At 41.6% G+C, this 19,116-nt stretch overlaps 1 protein-coding gene across 1 annotated transcript in view; it reads left to right on the top strand.

Annotated features, from left to right (window-relative positions):
- Positions 1–10,225, top strand: part of LOC134528419 (all trans-polyprenyl-diphosphate synthase PDSS1) — a 203,376-nt gene extending 193,151 nt beyond the window's left edge. Inside the window, exon 8 of the mRNA XM_063362020.1 lies at positions 6,105–10,225. Within this exon, the coding sequence (XP_063218090.1) occupies positions 6,105–6,326 (222 nt within the window). The 3' untranslated portion in view covers positions 6,327–10,225. The remainder of the gene's footprint in view (positions 1–6,104) is intronic.
- Positions 10,226–19,116: the final 8,891 nt, after the last annotated feature.

The raw sequence follows: 19,116 nt of genomic DNA, 5'->3' as shown, positions 1-19,116 counted from the left end.
TCCAGGCAGACGTGCATGCAATAAGCCTCTCCCAGGCTAACCCACAGCACACTCTCCAGGCCGTCGTGCATGCAATAAGCCTCTCCCAGGCTAACCCACAGCACACTCTCCAGGCCGACGTGCATGCAATAAGCCTCTCCCAGGCTAACCCACAGCACACTCTCCAGGCCGTCGTGCATGCAATAAGCCTCTCCCAGGCTAACCCACAGCACACTCTCCAGGCCGACGTGCATGCAATAAGCCTCTCCCAGGCTAACCCACACCACACTCTCCAGGCCGACGTGCATGCAATAAGCCTCTCCCAGGCTAACCCACAGCACACTCTCCAGGCCGTCGTGCATGCAATAAGCCTCTCCCAGGCTAACCCACACCACACTCTCCAGGCCGACGTGCATGCAATAAGCCTCTCCCAGGCTAACCCACAGCACACTCTCCAGGCCGTCGTGCATGCAATAAGCCTCTCCCAGGCTAACCCACACCACACTCTCCAGGCCGACGTGCATGCAATAAGCCTCTCCCAGGCTAACCCACAGCACACTCTCCAGGCCGTCGTGCATGCAATAAGCCTCTCCCAGGCTAACCCACACCACACTCTCCAGGTCGTCGTGCATGGAATAAGCCTCGCCCAGGCTAACCCACACCACACTCTCCAGGCCGACGTGCATGCAATAAGCCTCTCCCAGGCTAACCCACACCACACTCTCCAGGCCGTCGTGCATGCAATAAGCCTCTCCCAGGCTAACCAACACCACACTCTCCAGGCCGACGTGCATGCAATAAGCCTCTCCCAGGCTAACCCACAGCACACTCTCCAGGCCGACGTGCATGCAATAAGCCTCTCCCAGGCTAACCAACACCACACTCTCCAGGCCGACGTGCATGCAATAAGCCTCGCCCAGGCTAACCCACACCACACTCTCCAGGCCGACGTGCATGGAATAAGCCTCGCCCAGGCTAACCCACACCACACTCTCCAGGCCGACGTGCATGCAATAAGCCTCTCCCAGGCTAACCCACACCACACTCTCCAGGCCGTCGTGCATGCAATAAGCCTCTCCCAGGCTAACCAACACCACACTCTCCAGGCCGACGTGCATGCAATAAGCCTCTCCCAGGCTAACCCACACCACACTCTCCAGGCCGACGTGCATGCAATAAGCCTCTCCCAGGCTAACCAACACCACACTCTCCAGGCCGACGTGCATGCAATAAGCCTCTCCCAGGCTAACCCACACCACACTCTCCAGGCCGACGTGCATGCAATAAGCCTCTCCCAGGCTAACCAACACCACACTCTCCAGGCCGACGTGCATGCAATAAGCCTCGCCCAGGCTAACCCACACCACACTCTCCAGGCCGACGTGCATGGAATAAGCCTCGCCCAGGCTAACCCACACCACACTCTCCAGGCCGACGTGCATGCAATAAGCCTCTCCCAGGCTAACCCACACCACACTCTCCAGGCCGTCGTGCATGCAATAAGCCTCTCCCAGGCTAACCAACACCACACTCTCCAGGCCGACGTGCATGCAATAAGCCTCTCCCAGGCTAACCCACACCACACTCTCCAGGCCGACGTGCATGCAATAAGCCTCTCCCAGGCTAACCAACACCACACTCTCCAGGCCGACGTGCATGCAATAAGCCTCTCCCAGGCTAACCCACACCACACTCTCCAGGCCGACGTGCATGCAATAAGCCTCTCCCAGGCTAACCAACACCACACTCTCCAGGCCGACGTGCATGCAATAAGCCTCTCCCAGGCTAACCCACACCACACTCTCCAGGCCGACGTGCATGCAATAAGCCTCGCCCAGGCTAACCAACACCACACTCTCCAGGCCGACGTGCATGGAATAAGCCTCGCCCAGGCTAACCCACACCACACTCTCCAGGCCGACGTGCATGCAATAAGCCTCTCCCAGGCTAACCCACACCACACTCTCCAGGCCGTCGTGCATGCAATAAGCCTCTCCCAGGCTAACCAACACCACACTCTCCAGGCCGACGTGCATGCAATAAGCCTCTCCCAGGCTAACCCACAGCACACTCTCCAGGTCGTCGTGCATGGAATAAGCCTCTCCCAGGCTAACCAACACCACACTCTCCAGGCCAACGTGCATGCAATAAGCTTCGCCCAGGCTAACCAACACCACACTCTCCAGGCCAACGTGTATGCAATAAGCTTCGCCCAGGCTAACCAACACCACACTCTCCAGGCCAACGTGTATGCAATAAGCTTCGCCCAGGCTAACCAACACCACACTCTCCAGGCCAACGTGCAAGCAATAAGCCTCGCCCAGGCTAACCCACACCACACTCTCCAGGCCGACGTGCATGCAATAAGCCTCGCCCAGGCTAACCAACACCACACTCTCCAGGCCAACGTGCATGCAATAAGCCTCTCCCAGGCTAACCCACACCACACTCTCCAGGCCGACGTGCATGCAATAAGCCTCGCCCAGGCTAACCAACACCACACTCTCCAGGCCAACGTGCATGCAATAAGCTTCGCCCAGGCTAACCCACACCACACTCTCCAGGCCGACGTGCATGCAATAAGCTTCGCCCAGGCTAACCCACACCACACTCTCCAGGCCGACGTGCATGCAATAAGCCTCGCCCAGGCTAACCAACACCACACTCTCCAGGCCGACGTGCATGCAATAAGCCTCGCCCAGGCTAACCCACACCACACTCTCCAGGCCAACGTGCATGCAATAAGCTTCGCCCAGGCTAACCCACACCACACTCTCCAGGCCGACGTGCATGCAATAAGCCTCGCCCAGGCTAACCAACACCACACTCTCCAGGCCAACGTGCATGCAATAAGCTTCGCCCAGGCTAACCAACACCACACTCTCCAGGCCAACGTGCATGCAATAAGCCTCGCCCAGGCTAACCCACACCACACACTACAGGCCGACGTGCATGTGATACGTGCTATATAATCCAAAAGGTTTCCTTAAAACATAGTTACGGTGTTAGTATTTTTATTATCCCCCCCTTAAATTTCACAGTTACGATTGCCTCCACAGTGAAAAGCTTTTTAATTCCAGGGGGGCTCTGGCTCCCCTGTCTCTTACGTCCATCTGCATAGCATAATTACTGTTGGTGAATATCTGCCACAAGTTATTTTTACCCCTCCCAAACACACTTTGTTTTAAACTAGGTTAGGAATAAGAATTATTCTCTTCCAGCAATTGCACAACATACTTATGTCGAACATAACCTCACAAACTGTCCCCACTGACAAGATCAGGAGTAGTAGTTCTCACTGAAAAAAAATATTAATAATTCTTAAAGGTTCACACATGTTTGGGGTGGATCAGGATGAAGTTAATTTGGTGAAGGTTATATCTCTCCCAACAAAGTCCAAAACACACTTATGATTTTCTTTCAGCATTCTTAGCACTTGAAAAGAAATACTTTTTTTTTTGCCTTACATACACAATGGAAGGCCTTTCATCCAACCCATCTGGGCCGTGTAATACCAGAATTTTCAGTTTTTTTGGGTAACGGAGGTCAATATAGTTTTAATGGGAATATCAAAGAAATGTAAATTTTCACTTGTAGTAAGCTTGCCGTCGTCCGGGGTCTCGGGCTCGAGTCCCGGTGTGGCTCCTAGTGGGAAAAGGCGGTTCTTGATCTGTGTTGTCCGGGTGGGCGCCAGACTAGCTCGTTTCTAGTCGTGAATTTGGGGTCGTGGATGTATGTGCCCCTGCGTGGCCCACTAGGGCCGGCGGCGGTGTTGCGTGAGATGATTTTAAATAAGAGACGTGGAGTTGAGGTGGTGGTGTCGTACCTTTTATTCAGAGGAGCGAGTCGTACACGATACAACACTCTACAGAGGTCCCCGGGGGGTTTTTACTTGTTATTCCGTGGCGCCTTATTGTTTGTGTTCCGCGTTACGTGGCCTCGGATGCTGTTATGTCTCAGACGTCTCACTGGGTACGTAGGTAACGTAATTTCGTAACACAAAGGCGGGACACAAAATACACTGAATTAAGGGGGCGCGTACAGGTTACGTGGCACTCGTTACTCGGGTAACGTAAGTTAGCAATACAAAATACGGGATACAAAAATACACTGAATTAAGGTGGTGCGCACAAGTTACGTGGCACTCGTTACTCGGGTAACGTAAGTTAGCAATACAAAATACGGGATACAAAAATACACTGAATTAAGGTGGTGCGCACAAGTTACGTGGCACTCGTTATTCGGGTAACGTACGTTAGCAATACAAAACACGGGATACAAAAATACACTGGATTAAGGGGGCGCGCACAAGTTACGTGGCACTCGTTACTCGGGTAACGTAAGTTAGCAGTACAAAATACGGGATACAAAAATACACTGAATTAAGGGGCGGGCGATTGGAGACGGCCAATCCCGTATGCAAATGTCTCGGCGCGGGTGTTGTGCCCACTGTGGTGAAACACGCACCGCAATTAAGTTTGTCCAAGTTCCCTTGCGGGTTTGTGGTCAGCGCCGTGCGCGTGACCTTAAACAAAGTTCTGTACGTTGCGGGAGACGGCCCGTGCCGTATGCTGAAGAGCAGCCCCGTTGACCAAGTGTGGTGCGGGGTGTCCTTAAGTTGATGCGGCCGGATTAGGTCCGGGACCGAAAAAAGGGACCGGGTACTCACGGAGAGGTTAAGTAATAAAAGGGGTTTGGTTAATTAGTGGCTATAGTTACCGGACGTTACTTTCAATGTAGACAAAGGATGTTGCCTCTCCGTGGGACGTAGGTCCGCCCCGGTCCATGAGCTGCGCTGAACTGCCGAACTGGCATGGCGTCCGAGGGAGGCTCGGCCTCTCTCGCGCCAGGCGTGACCTCATTACGCTAGACTCCAAACGGGTGTGTCTGGAAGAGATTTTATTGTCGCTAAAATCCTCATTTAATGTTTCAGGAGGAATGGGTACGGTTCTTCTCTTGTCTACTCAGGTTTCCGCGGCTTTGTCTTTAATTGCTGTTCGGGTCGCCTGACTCGGGTGGGCCATGGCCAGGGGTGTGTTCCGTTAGCGGGAGCGTATACTGGCGGGTGCAGGTCGGGCTCTGGGGTGGTCGTCGGCCAGACGACGTCAAGCTGCTACATAGAAAGATTATGAGAGAGCATCGGTCTTTTTAAAAAAATTCATGAGTGTAATGTATGTATCATATGTGGAATGTAACCAACACTTTACTGAAATGCTAACCGACAGTAAGGATAAACTTTGAGTGAACTGAAATTTGGGTGGCACGGTGTAGACTGGTGGCCCAGGTCGTCAGCTTGGTGTCTAAACACAAACAGCTCAGTTGGTGTCTGACCACAGAAAGCTTCGAACCACAGCGGCTGGATTGAAGACCTTTCTATTGTTTGCAACTAAGAAATAGAATATCTTGCAAAAAGGTTTAAAAAATATATATTTGATGGAACTTACGCCAGTTACTACATAAATAAGTATTGACACCTTTTTGCCTTTAATTTTGAAAAACTTTTTGTAATGCATTTTTTTTTCTCTGTACTGTATTTATATATCCACATGTGGAAAAGGTAGCTGTGTTTGCTTACAAAATGGAAATGAACCTCACAAATTAAATGAACTATGCAATCATTTTGTTAGCTAAAATATATAAAAATGACCAGGGGCGTAGCCAGGGGGGGGTTTTAGGGGTTCAAACCCCCCTCCCCCCTTAGCACCAAAACTTTAATTAATTTCTTATTCATCACTCAAACAAATTTCATATTAAAATTAATAAAATTTTTACCATTACAATATTTAAATTTAAGAACAGAAAACTGCTAAAATAGCACTATTTTACACCTTAAAATCCAAATTTTCCCGAGGGAGGACCCCCGGACCCCCTGCTTTAATACGGGGGGCCATGCTTCTTAACACCCCCCATACACAAATCCTGGCTACACCACTGAAAATGACAGACACTTCAGGTTTTTAGTGATGCATTTTTACTGAACTGCTGAAAATAACGAACGAATGAATCAGGGGTGAATGTTTTGGAGGTCACTGGAGGCAGATGAAGGGTGGAGCAGTGAGATGGACCGCCCGACTGCAGCATTCTCGACATTCCCCGCCCTTGCATGTGCGTGTGCGTGTTGGCAGTACCCGGAGCTGAACCCCATGATCATGAGGCGGTTCCAAGAGCCGGGCGACGTGGAGCGGGCCTTCGAGCTCGTGCACAAGTCTCAGGGGCTGGAGCAGACGCGGTTCCTGGCGCGCAACCACTGCATCGAGGCCGTGCGACACGCCAGCTCCCTCGTCGAGTCGCCCTACCAGAAGGGCCTGACCGTCATCACGGACCTGGTGCTCAACCGCATGAAGTAGCACCTGCAGCATAGCCGTGCCTGCACGCACGCACGTGGTACGCCCTCACTAGCCGTGACGTTCTGCCCCAGCTGACGGTCGCGTCTTTGCGCCGACGTGTCACGTGGAATGCACAAGCGCTCGTAGCAGTGCGTCTCCTTTAGTTTCCACGCCCACGAATGATGAAATAATTATTTTAGTTTCTATTAATTTGCAGTACTGGAAATATTTTTTTATCAATTGAGTGATGCTGCACAAAATGACGGCTTGTTTAGCTGGGGCTGGAAACACACGCATGCATCTCGATGCATCGTTGTATTCTGACAAATGCTCAAACATCATCCATGTTGTCAGTATTCTTTCATCATCATCATCATCATCATCATCATCATCATCATCATCATCATCATCATCTTCATCTTATTTCATTTCGTTTAGAGGCATTAAAAGAAACAATATCCGGCCATAGAGCGGTTCGTACTTCGGCGATTGTTGGCCCCAGTGATGAAGTGTCTATGCTCTGAGGATCATCCAGTCTGTAGTTCAGCTCACCAGACGTCATGCTCTGGAAAAGTTTTGAAAATACTTTGGCTGGGTTTGAAAAATGTAAGCTGGAGTTAGTGTAGAGGTTGACAATCCATGATTGATTTTGGACAGATGTCACATACGCAGCCACAAAGCAAATGGTGTTTAAATAATGTATGTATTATTGAGTTAGTTTTAATGTTTTAGCTGGGTACATTACCATTTATAAAGTTGACAACATTTCCAAATGATCTGGTAACTCGGTTACCGGCTGTGAAAATGGTTGTGATGTTCTGAGTTGTGGCAGGGAGAAATAATTATGGTCAAGGAGAATGATGGGTAATTGTATTTAAGGTGGAAGTGAAATGTTACAACTCTTGTGAATTTAGTATCTTATTCGAGCTACAAAGGCAGTGAAACTTAAAAAAGACAGTGTTTACGGAAGGGTTTTATACCAGCTGCTGATGTGAGAGCCAACATTTCAGACTTCCCCAAAATGCAATACAAGAACAGTGCATGAGAAGCAACGTGTAACACTGCCTGTTGGAGCATGTTTAGTTGTGTAACTCTTCCAGCGAGTACCTGTGGGAAAAGACACAGTTTTTTTTTGTGTTGGGCATTCTGAAAAAAATAAGTAAATATTATAATTTTAATTTGCAATACATAGTGTTACCATGCTGTCTTGTTAGAAATGACGTGCCTTAACAGTTATCACCGTTCGAGAACACGACAAGCTCTTGTGATGTGATGAACCTTTACCGTTGCAAATACTTCTCTCTTCCTCTCTCAGTGTTTATAAACCAAGTATAAAAAACAGTATTTGTGAGCAAGAATGTGTACAACCCATTTTGTGCATGGCCGCAGAGTATACCAGCAGATAACCCCATGAACTTGTGTACAGTGACACTCTTAATAATCTAAGGTTTGCGCTTTTGGGCATGTTACACAAATCTGATTTTTCTCAAGTCTAAATTCGACCAAATTTTAAACCTATTTATGTAAAAATTGTTTATTTAGCTACTTGTATTTGGTTAAGTTGTGTGTGCATCCCTGGCGTAATGAATAATTAGTTAAGTTTATGAGTTTGCCGATTTTAGTGAAACGTTGCACCTCGAATCAGCCTTGTAGGCGGAGGCAATGTGACCTTGGTCTGTTGCAACTGAAATGGAAATGAAACTTACGCTATCCACATGTAACATGGGTAGGCATGTTCTTAGTTACACTATATTAAATTGTAGAAATAAATACCTATAAATGTCAAATTACATGAAAAATGGTATGCAGCACCACATAGACTGCATACAGTACGATATATACGTTGTGCCCTTCTTATAAGTTAATGAGACATTTTGTATCAATTAAATGATAACACTTCATCTAGATGTCTTTACTTTGGAATCAAACCTTATCAGTGGAAATAACACAGTTGAGCGACCTCAACATCTTATCCCTGCAAGAGGAACCCAGGAATATATATCACTTTGAACAGTGTTACAGGGAAATTGTGTATGGTATACATGTGGTGAAAAAGGCATAATCTCACTAATTGAAATATAAATTAAATTAAATATACTTCAGTTGTGTTCATTGAGAATGATGCTACTTTTACGGACTCTTATTTTTTTTAAAAAATCAAGGTCTCACAAAATAAATGCAGGTAGGGTACGTACTAGTAAACAAACAGTCTGCTATGAAGTATAAACAGTAGGTACCACACTTAATCTTAACAGTACCACAAAAAATTATCCAAGTGTTATATGTATATGTATAACTCATCTTGTTTAGTAATTTCCAGAAATATATAAATTTATAGTGTAAACAAATTATGTTCAAAAATTAACTCACACCAGTGTATTTAACAAAATACCACTTAACAGTAATGCAAATTCTTTACACCACAATTAAGCACAAGTGTTCTGAATATTGTTTTAAGATTCAACGAAACACATAATAGTTTAATGAGAACGCACAAATTTATAGTGCTGAAATAATCTTGTGTTTATTGTACATAAACAACAAACTGTCAGATATGGTGAATATCTGAATGCATCAACCTGGTAAAAGAAAATAACTGTACTGTTTATTTACTGTAAAACATTTATAATTGCATGTGGCATAGTGTCAGATCTGATATTTGTGACAGTTTGTGCAATTTTTTTTATATATATTTATATTTATGTCCAACAAAAATAATCCACATAATTAATTTGTATGGTTGTTGCATACATTTTATGAATGTATCATTTATCATGTGTATATAGACCATGAACTATAGCTCTCATAGTAAAATAATTAATGATTATGTATATATTGTATAGATTTTATTTTATTGAGTGTACAGTATACATACATTGTTAATAGGTGCTATACTTGTTTCAGAATAGTGAAGTATGCTATGCCACATTTTACTCTTTTCAAGTTTGAAATGTGAAAAGAAATGTCTTCTGTAATCAAAATATAAAATTATAGAATTTATTGTAAATTGGTTGTGTTTTAGGGAAATCGTAACTGAAATGTTTTGTATAGAGTGTTGTACTCATTTTAAACAAAAAAAAAAAAATATTTATATTGTATTTTCATTAAGAGTATTTTAATGATGTTTTAAAATATGCTCTTCTGAAAACATTTTTAACAGACAAGTATTATTTTTATGTCTTTGTAGAGGATTGTAATGACAAGAGTTACTCAACTTTGTTAACATAAAAACAAATATTTTTGTATTAAAATTAATTTAACGGGTGTTATAAATCAATGTGCATTATTATTTGGACAAGCTTCAAGAAGAACATTTCTGCGGTATTTTCTTTTTAAACAAGTGTGATTATTTTAAAAGCATGATTTGGTTGAAGCAAATAAAATGACAAGTGTAAGTTCTCACAGCAGTAAAATGTATATTTTGAATGCTTTAGGTTCCTGTGTCTGGCCTCACGTGTTTGCATGTTCTTGCAATAACGTTGTACAAGGTTGAACAGTGTGTTCGCAACTGATAGCCTATGTGCTCCCAGAGAAGGGAACAGTACAGCCCTCACCAAGTGAATCATTCTCTTAAACACATTACTGACTGAAGCTGTACAGCAGGGCCCCCACATGGCCGGTGCTACCGTTGCTATGGCAAAAAAAACTTAAAACAAAAAAGTAGACAATTTTAAATAAATCATAGAAAACAGTTAAACAGTAAGGCCTAAATTTTGTTACCGATGAAATATTACACCAGAGTAATATGATTCGGAATATGCTGTGCGTACAGAACGTGTCTGAATCTACAACTGTGAGTAACAAAACCACTGTCAATTGACGTGACACCATGTTGACAGTGCAGAACACTTAGGTACACTCATTGATTTGCCATTATTCAAAATAAATTTACGTTGACAATCGAAACACTGACTTCAAACTAGTTTTAAAGTGTTTTAAAAATAATTGTGATAAGGTTAAAAAATATATAACTAAAACAATGTACATAATAATTTTTTTTATCTCTGTTAGAAAAAGAAGGGGGGGCATCATGATTTCTAGCAACGGGGCCCACAGAATGATGTGGGGGGCCTGCTGTACAGTCAACAACAATATTTATAGTTTTACCTATTTCAGATGATTGTCAGAAAATTTCCTTTTTTGGAAAAACGTGTGTAGTTCTGAGATGCACAGCCATGCAAATCGAAGTGAATCATGGCATGCTTGAAAATAAGCTCTGTTAGATTGTGAAATAAGTAAAACTATTAAAGTTGAAGTGACTAGAAAGCTACAAACATGGATGTGAAAATGAATACGTATGATTAGCACTTACCGTGGAGTTTCTAAGGAGTGGATTCATAAATAGGGAAGAAGTACTATACTATGTGATGTAGTGCTTATGATTGATGAATTCATGAAGTGTTTCTTCATAAAGTATTGGTAGATAAAGCACTGTACGTCCCATTTCGTACTTGATTTTGTAATAACAACTTCCAGTAGTAAATAGGTATATGTTTTCAACGCTGCCGCACACACAACAGTATTTCCAGCTTGTTTCGTGACCCACTCGGCGACAACATAAACCTCCCAGGTTTGTCAGTTGCGTTGCACACGGACTGGATCCACACTGCGGCTCACTTCGTGGAGCAAGCAGAGAGGCAGATAGGCGACCTCGTGGGTTTATAACCCATTGCAACAAATGTGTTATGTTTTAATACAATGCCATCACCCGGGATCTTGAGCTCGCTACCCGGGGTGAGCCTAGTAGTTGCTGGTGTCTCTGTTGAGGTGTTAGTTCTCCAGGAGGGCGCCAGGCTAGTCTTTAAGCGTCTAGCCGTTGCTGTGGTAGGTCGTCGGCCCCAGTGTGCACTACTAAGCTTCTAGGCTATTGATTAGGGAATGGTGGCTGAACACAACACACACACACGCCCGTAATTACCTGACGGTTGTTACTTGAACGGATGGGAAACGCGGGGAACAGCATGTCCGTCCTAGTTGATGACCCGTTGTCGACTGCCGTTGACCGCGGCCGGCCGAGGAGGGGGGGCAGCGTCAGCCTGCATAGGCTAGGCTAGGGGTACGGTCTCGCAGCGGGGTAAGGTACTGGCGGGGTGGAGACCGGGCTTCACTGTCACAGGCGGTACGACGTCAAATTTTTATAGCACACAAAATGAAAGAAATTATTATCCCTCAAGTCTGAAAAAAATATTACAGTATGTATTATTCAAACTAATGTAACTGCCTCCTTATGTACTGTCTGAGCAGCGTAGTTAGTGTATTGAGCTACTAGGACAATTATAATAATTGTGTGACATGGGTTCTAATTACGGACAAGTTTATCATTTCGGATTGTAGAATTATTATTTCAGCAGTCATCCATATTAATAATATTCTTTTATAATATTTGATATTTTTAAAAGAAGTATTAATGTATAAATAACTAACCAAAAATAAATTGTGGTGAAATTTTAACTAAATTCATAGAATTTATAGAAATGGTAAATTCATAAAAATGTATAATAATGGTATTTAAATTTGTGGAAGTAGTAAATATTATTATTTTAGTGAATGAAGTCTGTTTAGGCTTTACAGAAACTGAATTACTTACTGCTAATAATGTCAGAAATTATTTGGTTAGGCTTGCAAAATATTTTTACATTTCATATTTGTAAAGAACCAACTTCTGTGGCTACTGATCATTTTGGTTATTGTATTAAAATATTATACATACTTATTTAATATGTTTTATGTTTAAAAATAACTGTAGTAGTGAATGTCTGATCCCACATGCTTTGTTGTCCTCATAATTATTTAAAGGCTATTTATTTAAAAAAAAAAAAAAGATGTATGGTAGCTCTCCTGCATGTTATGTTTCATCAGGAAGTTTCTATGCAGGTATTTTCCAAGTGTAATCTAATGATTGTACAAAGTCAAGCATGTCCATAATATGATCACTTGCATGACATTTACAGCTTGCAAATAATGTTCAGTACATGTTTGGTGACAAAATTTGTGACCAAACATAAAATGCATAAGAGCTATTGTGGTGACTCTTCAGGAATAGCCCTTAAAACTACAGCATATATCATAAAAGTGAAAAACCGTGCAACGTGCGAGCGCTCGAGCATGATTACAAGCAACACTTCTGGTGTTTGCATTGGAAGATAAGAACATCTGGTGAGACAACCAAAGGTTTCCAGGACAAAGAAATCAACTTATTAAGAACAGCAGTAATCCACAACTTATTATCTTTGAAAGATTTTTGCAATGGGAGTGCATGACTTGATGTAAGCTTTTGGACATACGCCATTGCTAAGCACATGTATGTCTGTAGAAGAAAACTACAAAAAACCCAAAAGACATAAACAAAAACACAAATTTAGCAAAAAATTGCTATTGTCAATAGGATATAAACACCACATAATATTCCATAACAGGAATATGGTCAACAAACAAAGGAAAACAAAGAAAAATGAACTAACAGAACGAAAAAACCCGCACAAATGATGACAGCACAAAAATATTGAACCCAATATTGTTTTGTTTATTTGTTGACCATATTCCTGTTATGGAATATTATGTGGTGTTTATATCCTATTGACAACAGCAATTTTTTGCTTAATTTGTGTTTTTTATTGTCTGTTGGGTTTTTTGTAGTTTTCTTCTACAGACATACATGTGCTTAGCAATGGTGTATGTCCAAAAGCTTACATCAAGTAGTCCACAACTTGCATAACACACACATTTCATTTTGATGGTGATCACTAACAATGATGTAAACATTGTATGGTAATTGTTATAAAAGCAAGTCATCATCACCAACTGCTTGCAGCCTGCGTCCGGGCCAGCAGTCTTCGTCTTCCTCTTTCCATCCACCATTCCTCCTTCACTCTGTTCCGTTCTGCTGCTCTCCTGCACTCCTTTAACTATCTGCTTTACCCACCTCCTCCTTCCTTGTTCTTCCGTGGGGTCTTCTTCCTGCGACTTCTACTCCATCATTTTCCTAGGCAGCCTCTCTCTTTCCCTATTCTCTGGGCCTGGCCATGCCATCTCATTCATACCTTTTCCATGATCTCGTTCAAGTCATGTACTCCTGCTCTTGTTTGCACGATCTCACTCCTCGTAACTGCCGACATACTCCTCGTAAACTGAATACCTATTGCTCTGATCTTCCCAGCATCTTCACTTGTCTACATTCCAAGTCTCTGCTCCCTAAGTGTCTATGGGCACATACGTAGTAGGTATTGTACAACACTTGTTTGCCTTTTAATGGCGCCTTCCTCTTTCGTACCAAATCTCTCACACGCCTGTAGAATGCATCCCCCTGTTGTCCTCTCCTTACTGTTTCATCCTTGTTTTTGCCCTTTCTTCCAATACGCTTCTTGGATACTTCAAGATTAATACCTGTTTTAACCCAACACCATCTAATTCAATGCATCTCCTAACTCCAATTTTGTTCCTTGTCAAGACCATCGCATTGGTTCATTTAGACACTAGAATTGTGATTCCAAGCATGTTAGTTAGCTATTCAAGAATGGATACAACACCTTATTGTTGATTAAATTGTTCTTGAAACCCCGTGTGTGTTAAAACCAATAATGACAGCACACCTACCTTCATTCAGTAATATAAATTGAAAAATTTTGTATTAGGAAAGCTAACATTTTTCGGTGATGACTGTAGCTCTGTGACAACGTGCCAAGCGTTATCTCTATTTATTATTAATTGCTCTAAATGATTTTGGTTTAATGGGGAATTTTTATTTAATACAATGTTTTGGACATACGCTACTTCAGTTTTGCACTGTCATGAAAAAAATTCAAGAATGCAAAATAGAAAAATGAAATGATATAAACCCACATAGAATCAGCTTATGTCAAACAGATGGACCCAACGATGAAACTAAACAGGTATTGTAGACAACAAAATGACGGCACAGACAAACACATTCAATCTTTAAATATCAGACAACACAAGCAATTACGTGAAAGGAATTTAGTCATAACAAAAAAACTTTTTAGCAACTGTTTTGTCATAGAAAACCTAATGGTTATTTAGTTAGTTTTTTAAATTTTTTTCTCATGTTTATGTGGCACCTACAATTTAAAAATTTACCATATTTTAGGCAGTTGGAAGTGTGTTTATTACTGCCAAATATAACAACTCCACTTGACTTATAAACATGTAATAAATAATTGTTATTTATTTTTAAATATGTAAACACACAAAATATGTATTTTCTCACTAAATATACAGTTACATACCCAAAGTAGTGGATTAGTGCGAGGTGGACGAGGATGGTGTCGGCAGCAAGGGAGTCCAAAATCCTCTTCTTCGATGATGCAGCATCCCTTTACATCCGGTTCCATGTAACAGCCAAACTTCTTACAGCACGACGATCCATTTCAAGAATGGGAATCAGGTTATAGGCATTGGAAACAAGGGGAAAACACTGGGAGAAGCGCATGCTTACCTATCGTACCAAAAATTCAATAACAAAATATCAAAATAGCATCTCAACAAGATAATGAACACTAACAACCTTTCTAACCTAACCAGTTAAAACTAAACCATGAGACTGACAGAAATACACAAATCTCATGACTATATATGTTTCAAGCATACACAATATCATTACCTGTGAAAATTGCATAATAAATCAACAATCGAAATTGCATTAATTTTAGATAAATAGAACCATTGTCACAAACTACTTAACAAATATTTTTATCTGACTAGTGTGAGCTTTTCTAAACACCTTGCTATCTTTATTTACAAGTAACACAGTATTTTTACCTAAAACCTTCATGCCAAATGGACCAACAAAACGAGGTATCAGCTTACTGCTGACCTTAGCCGCAGCATCAGGCAACACATAATTCCTGCAACAAACCAAGTCTCCTGGGTGAAAACTGTGCTGTTCATGTGAAGCATCATAACGTCTTGCTACGATCGCTTGAGCCCTTTTAAATTAGAAACCACTCTTTCAAAAAGCTCTTCGCGGGAAGCATCATCTAGCGGGAGTGTAGGAGAAGGGATGCCCCACTCATTGAGCAGAGGATGTGCAAGATGCCTACCAAGGAAGAGCAGGGAAGGAAGGAACCCTGTAGACCCATGCTCAGCAGCATTGAAACCCAGAGGGTGTGGTCCTTATTATAAAAAATTGTTAGACAAGACTTAAGGTTACGATTAAATTGTTCTACCATGTTACCCTTGGGAAAATATGGAGTACTGAAAATTGGTCGAATAGCCCATTGGAAACACATATTCTTATATGCCACCGACTGAAAACATTTGGCATAATCCGAAGTCAGAAAACATGGAGCCCCAAAGAGCTTCCAAACTTGGGATGTCAAAACTTTCAGCACAGAAGCGGCTTTCAGATTTCTCATAGGAAGCAAAAACACAAATTTTGAAAAAATATCTAATAAAATCAAAATGCACACATTCCCCTTTTTGAACCTCACTAGAGGACCGAACACATCCACGTGCGCAGTATGCCAAGGGGCTTCAGGCAAACTAGCAGCATGCAAGACCAAGTTAGCTTGACGGGGAGGCTTACAAAGCTGACAATCTGAACATTTCTGCACATAATTCTTAACATCCTCAATTAGAGATGGCCATGGAAAATGTAAAGCAATCTTCTTCAATGTTTTTTGCCCTCCCCAAATGTCCTCCAAACACAGAGGAATGGAAATACTTCAACACAACCGATCGTAATGACAAGGGAACTAGCAGCTTTTTTGCTCGTCCTGTCTTCCCCGAATAACAGACTAGCCCATTATGCACACAATAAGAAATAGTATCACCATTAGCAATTTTTTGGGCAATTCTACACAAAAAGGGTCCTGCGCTTGAGCCTCTTTCAAGTTGACGAAAGTTTACGGAATAACCCGCAAGGCCGCCACCTCCGCTACCTTGACATCTTCGGCAGGTTCAACCTGGTACTCTTCCGGCTGAAACATGAGCGAAAGTGCATCTGCGACCACATTATCAGCTCCACGAATATGATGAATTTTTTACCGAAAACGAGATAGATGCAACACCCATCTAACAATTCTGCCCAGTTGATCAGGGTGGTTCAAGAGCCATGTCAGAGCCTGGTTGTCAGAATATAAATTAAATTCAGAACAATCCAAAAAGGTTTGAAACCTTTCCATACCATAAATGCATGCAAGACCTTCCTTTTCATGAGCACTAAGCTTGCGCTCAGAAACTGTGAGCGCCTGACTGGCATACGCAATGGGCCTCAACCTACCCTCTTCCATTTGTCCCAAAACCGCTCCCAGAGCCAAGGAAGACGCATCCACTTGCAATGCAAAACGCTTAGAAAAATCAGGCAATATGAGAGGCGAGCTTACTCTTGAGAATTTTAAACGCAGATTCTTGATCTTCACCCCACTTGAATTTTTGACCTTTTCGCTTCAGAAGATTCAAAGGAGCCGCATGAACAGATAAATCTTTAACAAAACGGGCATAGCAACCCAAAACACCAAGAAATCGTTGTACACCCTTCACATTCTTTGAGCACCAGGGAGGGGGCAATAAGGAGAGGGAAGATTCTTGTTTAGCGATGACGTCACACTCATAATGTATTCTTGCTGCCGGCACACAACCATTACATTTATATCCCACCAGGGAGTCAGAAACAAGGAAGAGGTATTATTTCAACAGGTGGTAGTGCAAGAAAAAAAGATAGCATTTATCCAACCATTTCATTTTCATTCTACCAGGGAGTCAGAAAAAAGGAAGAGGTATTATTATTATTTCAACAGGTGGCAGCAGAAGGAAAAAAAAACAGCATTTATCCAGCCATTTTATTTGCCTTCAAAAACTTTTCCATGTTTTTGTCACAAATCAGTGCCACACTGCTTTCTAGAGCATAAGCGGAGCAAGCACCAATGACTCTCGCACATGCCTGTTTCATTATAACCACCCCTTTGCTTGCCATTTGGCTAGGACAGGTGAGGTCAATGGTGGATGTTTAAAATTATGGACGAAACGTGTAGCTGCACTCTCCCTCTTACAGTGACAAGGCAGCTATATGTGGTTTTCTTATCCTTTCAAAGTGCTCATTATAATCACCAAGGAGGTTATTAGAGGAAAATAGTATCTAGGCTATCAGAACAAACCGTTAATACCCACCACTACAAACAAATATAGAACAACTATTACCAGCTTCTGCTGGTTGGAGAGAAATCAAATCTTGTAGTGTGTTCTAGTGTTGGTAGAGTAGTTGACAAACAACATTCTACCAAAGAAATCTGATCACAATTTTTTACAGTTAACAAAGGTAGTATTGTTTTTGGACTAAAATACCTTTTTCTCTGTAAATTTTTTTCTTCATGTTTCTAGTCTAACATAAAAAAAAACCTTTAGCATTCCTTTACTATGCACACATGCTATAAACAACCAACTTGGAAAAAAAAATTGGTTGTCTGTAAAGTCTGTTTACGGACGATAGTTTAACGTGACGTCATAACAGAACATTGATGAAATGATTGATCCAGAATAAAAGGAAATATCATATTCAGCCCGAGACAGCCGTAATAGGTTTTTGCAACCAAACCATTTAGTCATTAAAAATATATATTCTTTGAGGAAGAATATTTTTATAATTATTCTATCTTTTGTATGATAAAATCTACCTCTGCATACATTTATGAATAAAATTGAATCAATTTTTTTGAATTATCACTATTTTGTATGAATACAAAGGAGTGAAATTAAATGTACAATGTACAATGTTGCGTGCGCCATATTTATTTTTACAAGTACAAAAAAAAATTTGTAGCTGCCGGAATTCGAACCGACAACCTTAGGGTTGGAAGTTACCAATGCTCACCGCACGGTCACGAGGCCATACTTGAGTACAATAGTTTCAGATGTGATATACAGATTTATAAAAACTTTGTTCACGGTAGGGAAATAATATTATTTTGTTTTTATAACACAATTTTATAACTAATACGCATCCCAAATACACCAAACTTATTTGTGTGTTACAATATTTTTTAAAACATTGTGCAAAAGATCCCGGGTGTAATTTGAATTATTATGTGTAACTGTAAAACACCATTGTTGGTTCAAAACGTATTTGAACATTCAACATTACTTTTAAATAACCGTACCGACTGTGCTGAAAATCAGTGGACGATCATTAAATTACATAATATTAATAATTCAAACAACGAAAATATGATTGAAAAGTCAAATCGATGGTTGTTCCAATCGAGTAGAAGAGAGATGCCACGCATGCGTACAATAAGCAAACGGGACACATCCGTAGTGGGACACTTTTTCGTGCGTGCAGCCAGCATTCATCGATTTATTAGACGTTGTTATGTCAAAAAAAAACAACTGAAAATTGGTGTGGTTGTTGAAAGTAACAGCTCCTTCAAAAGAATAATTTTATTTGCCATCTACAATTAATACAAAACATCTTCCCTCACAGCATTGTGATGTAGCAAGCAAGGCTCCAACTGCTAAGGAGGCGAAGATATCACCAGCACGCCAGTTGATATTGCAGCTGGCATCTGCAGGATAGCAGTCTACTGTGATCCTTTTTAACTTTAAGTAAGTACATGTAGTTTTTTTACCTGTACATAAAAATATGTTCCATTCATTATGTAATTGTATCATTTCTGCCTTAACATAATCCATAAAAAGGATGCAACTCTGCATCAGTGAATATACCGCAATAAATACATAGGCATGATCTTGCGACTTTGTGCAACTTTTGGTGATTTGGAAATAATGAAATATTAAATTTTAGTATCTCCTACCAATTTAATGTACATCATTGTTTTTATTTTTTATTTTTTGCAAAATT

Source organism: Bacillus rossius, chromosome 1, assembly GCF_032445375.1.
Source record: "Bacillus rossius redtenbacheri isolate Brsri chromosome 1, Brsri_v3, whole genome shotgun sequence".
Lineage (NCBI taxonomy): Eukaryota > Metazoa > Arthropoda > Insecta > Phasmatodea > Bacillidae > Bacillus > Bacillus rossius.
Note: the sequence above shows the minus strand (reverse complement) of the source record. Positions and strands in the feature narration are given on the sequence as shown.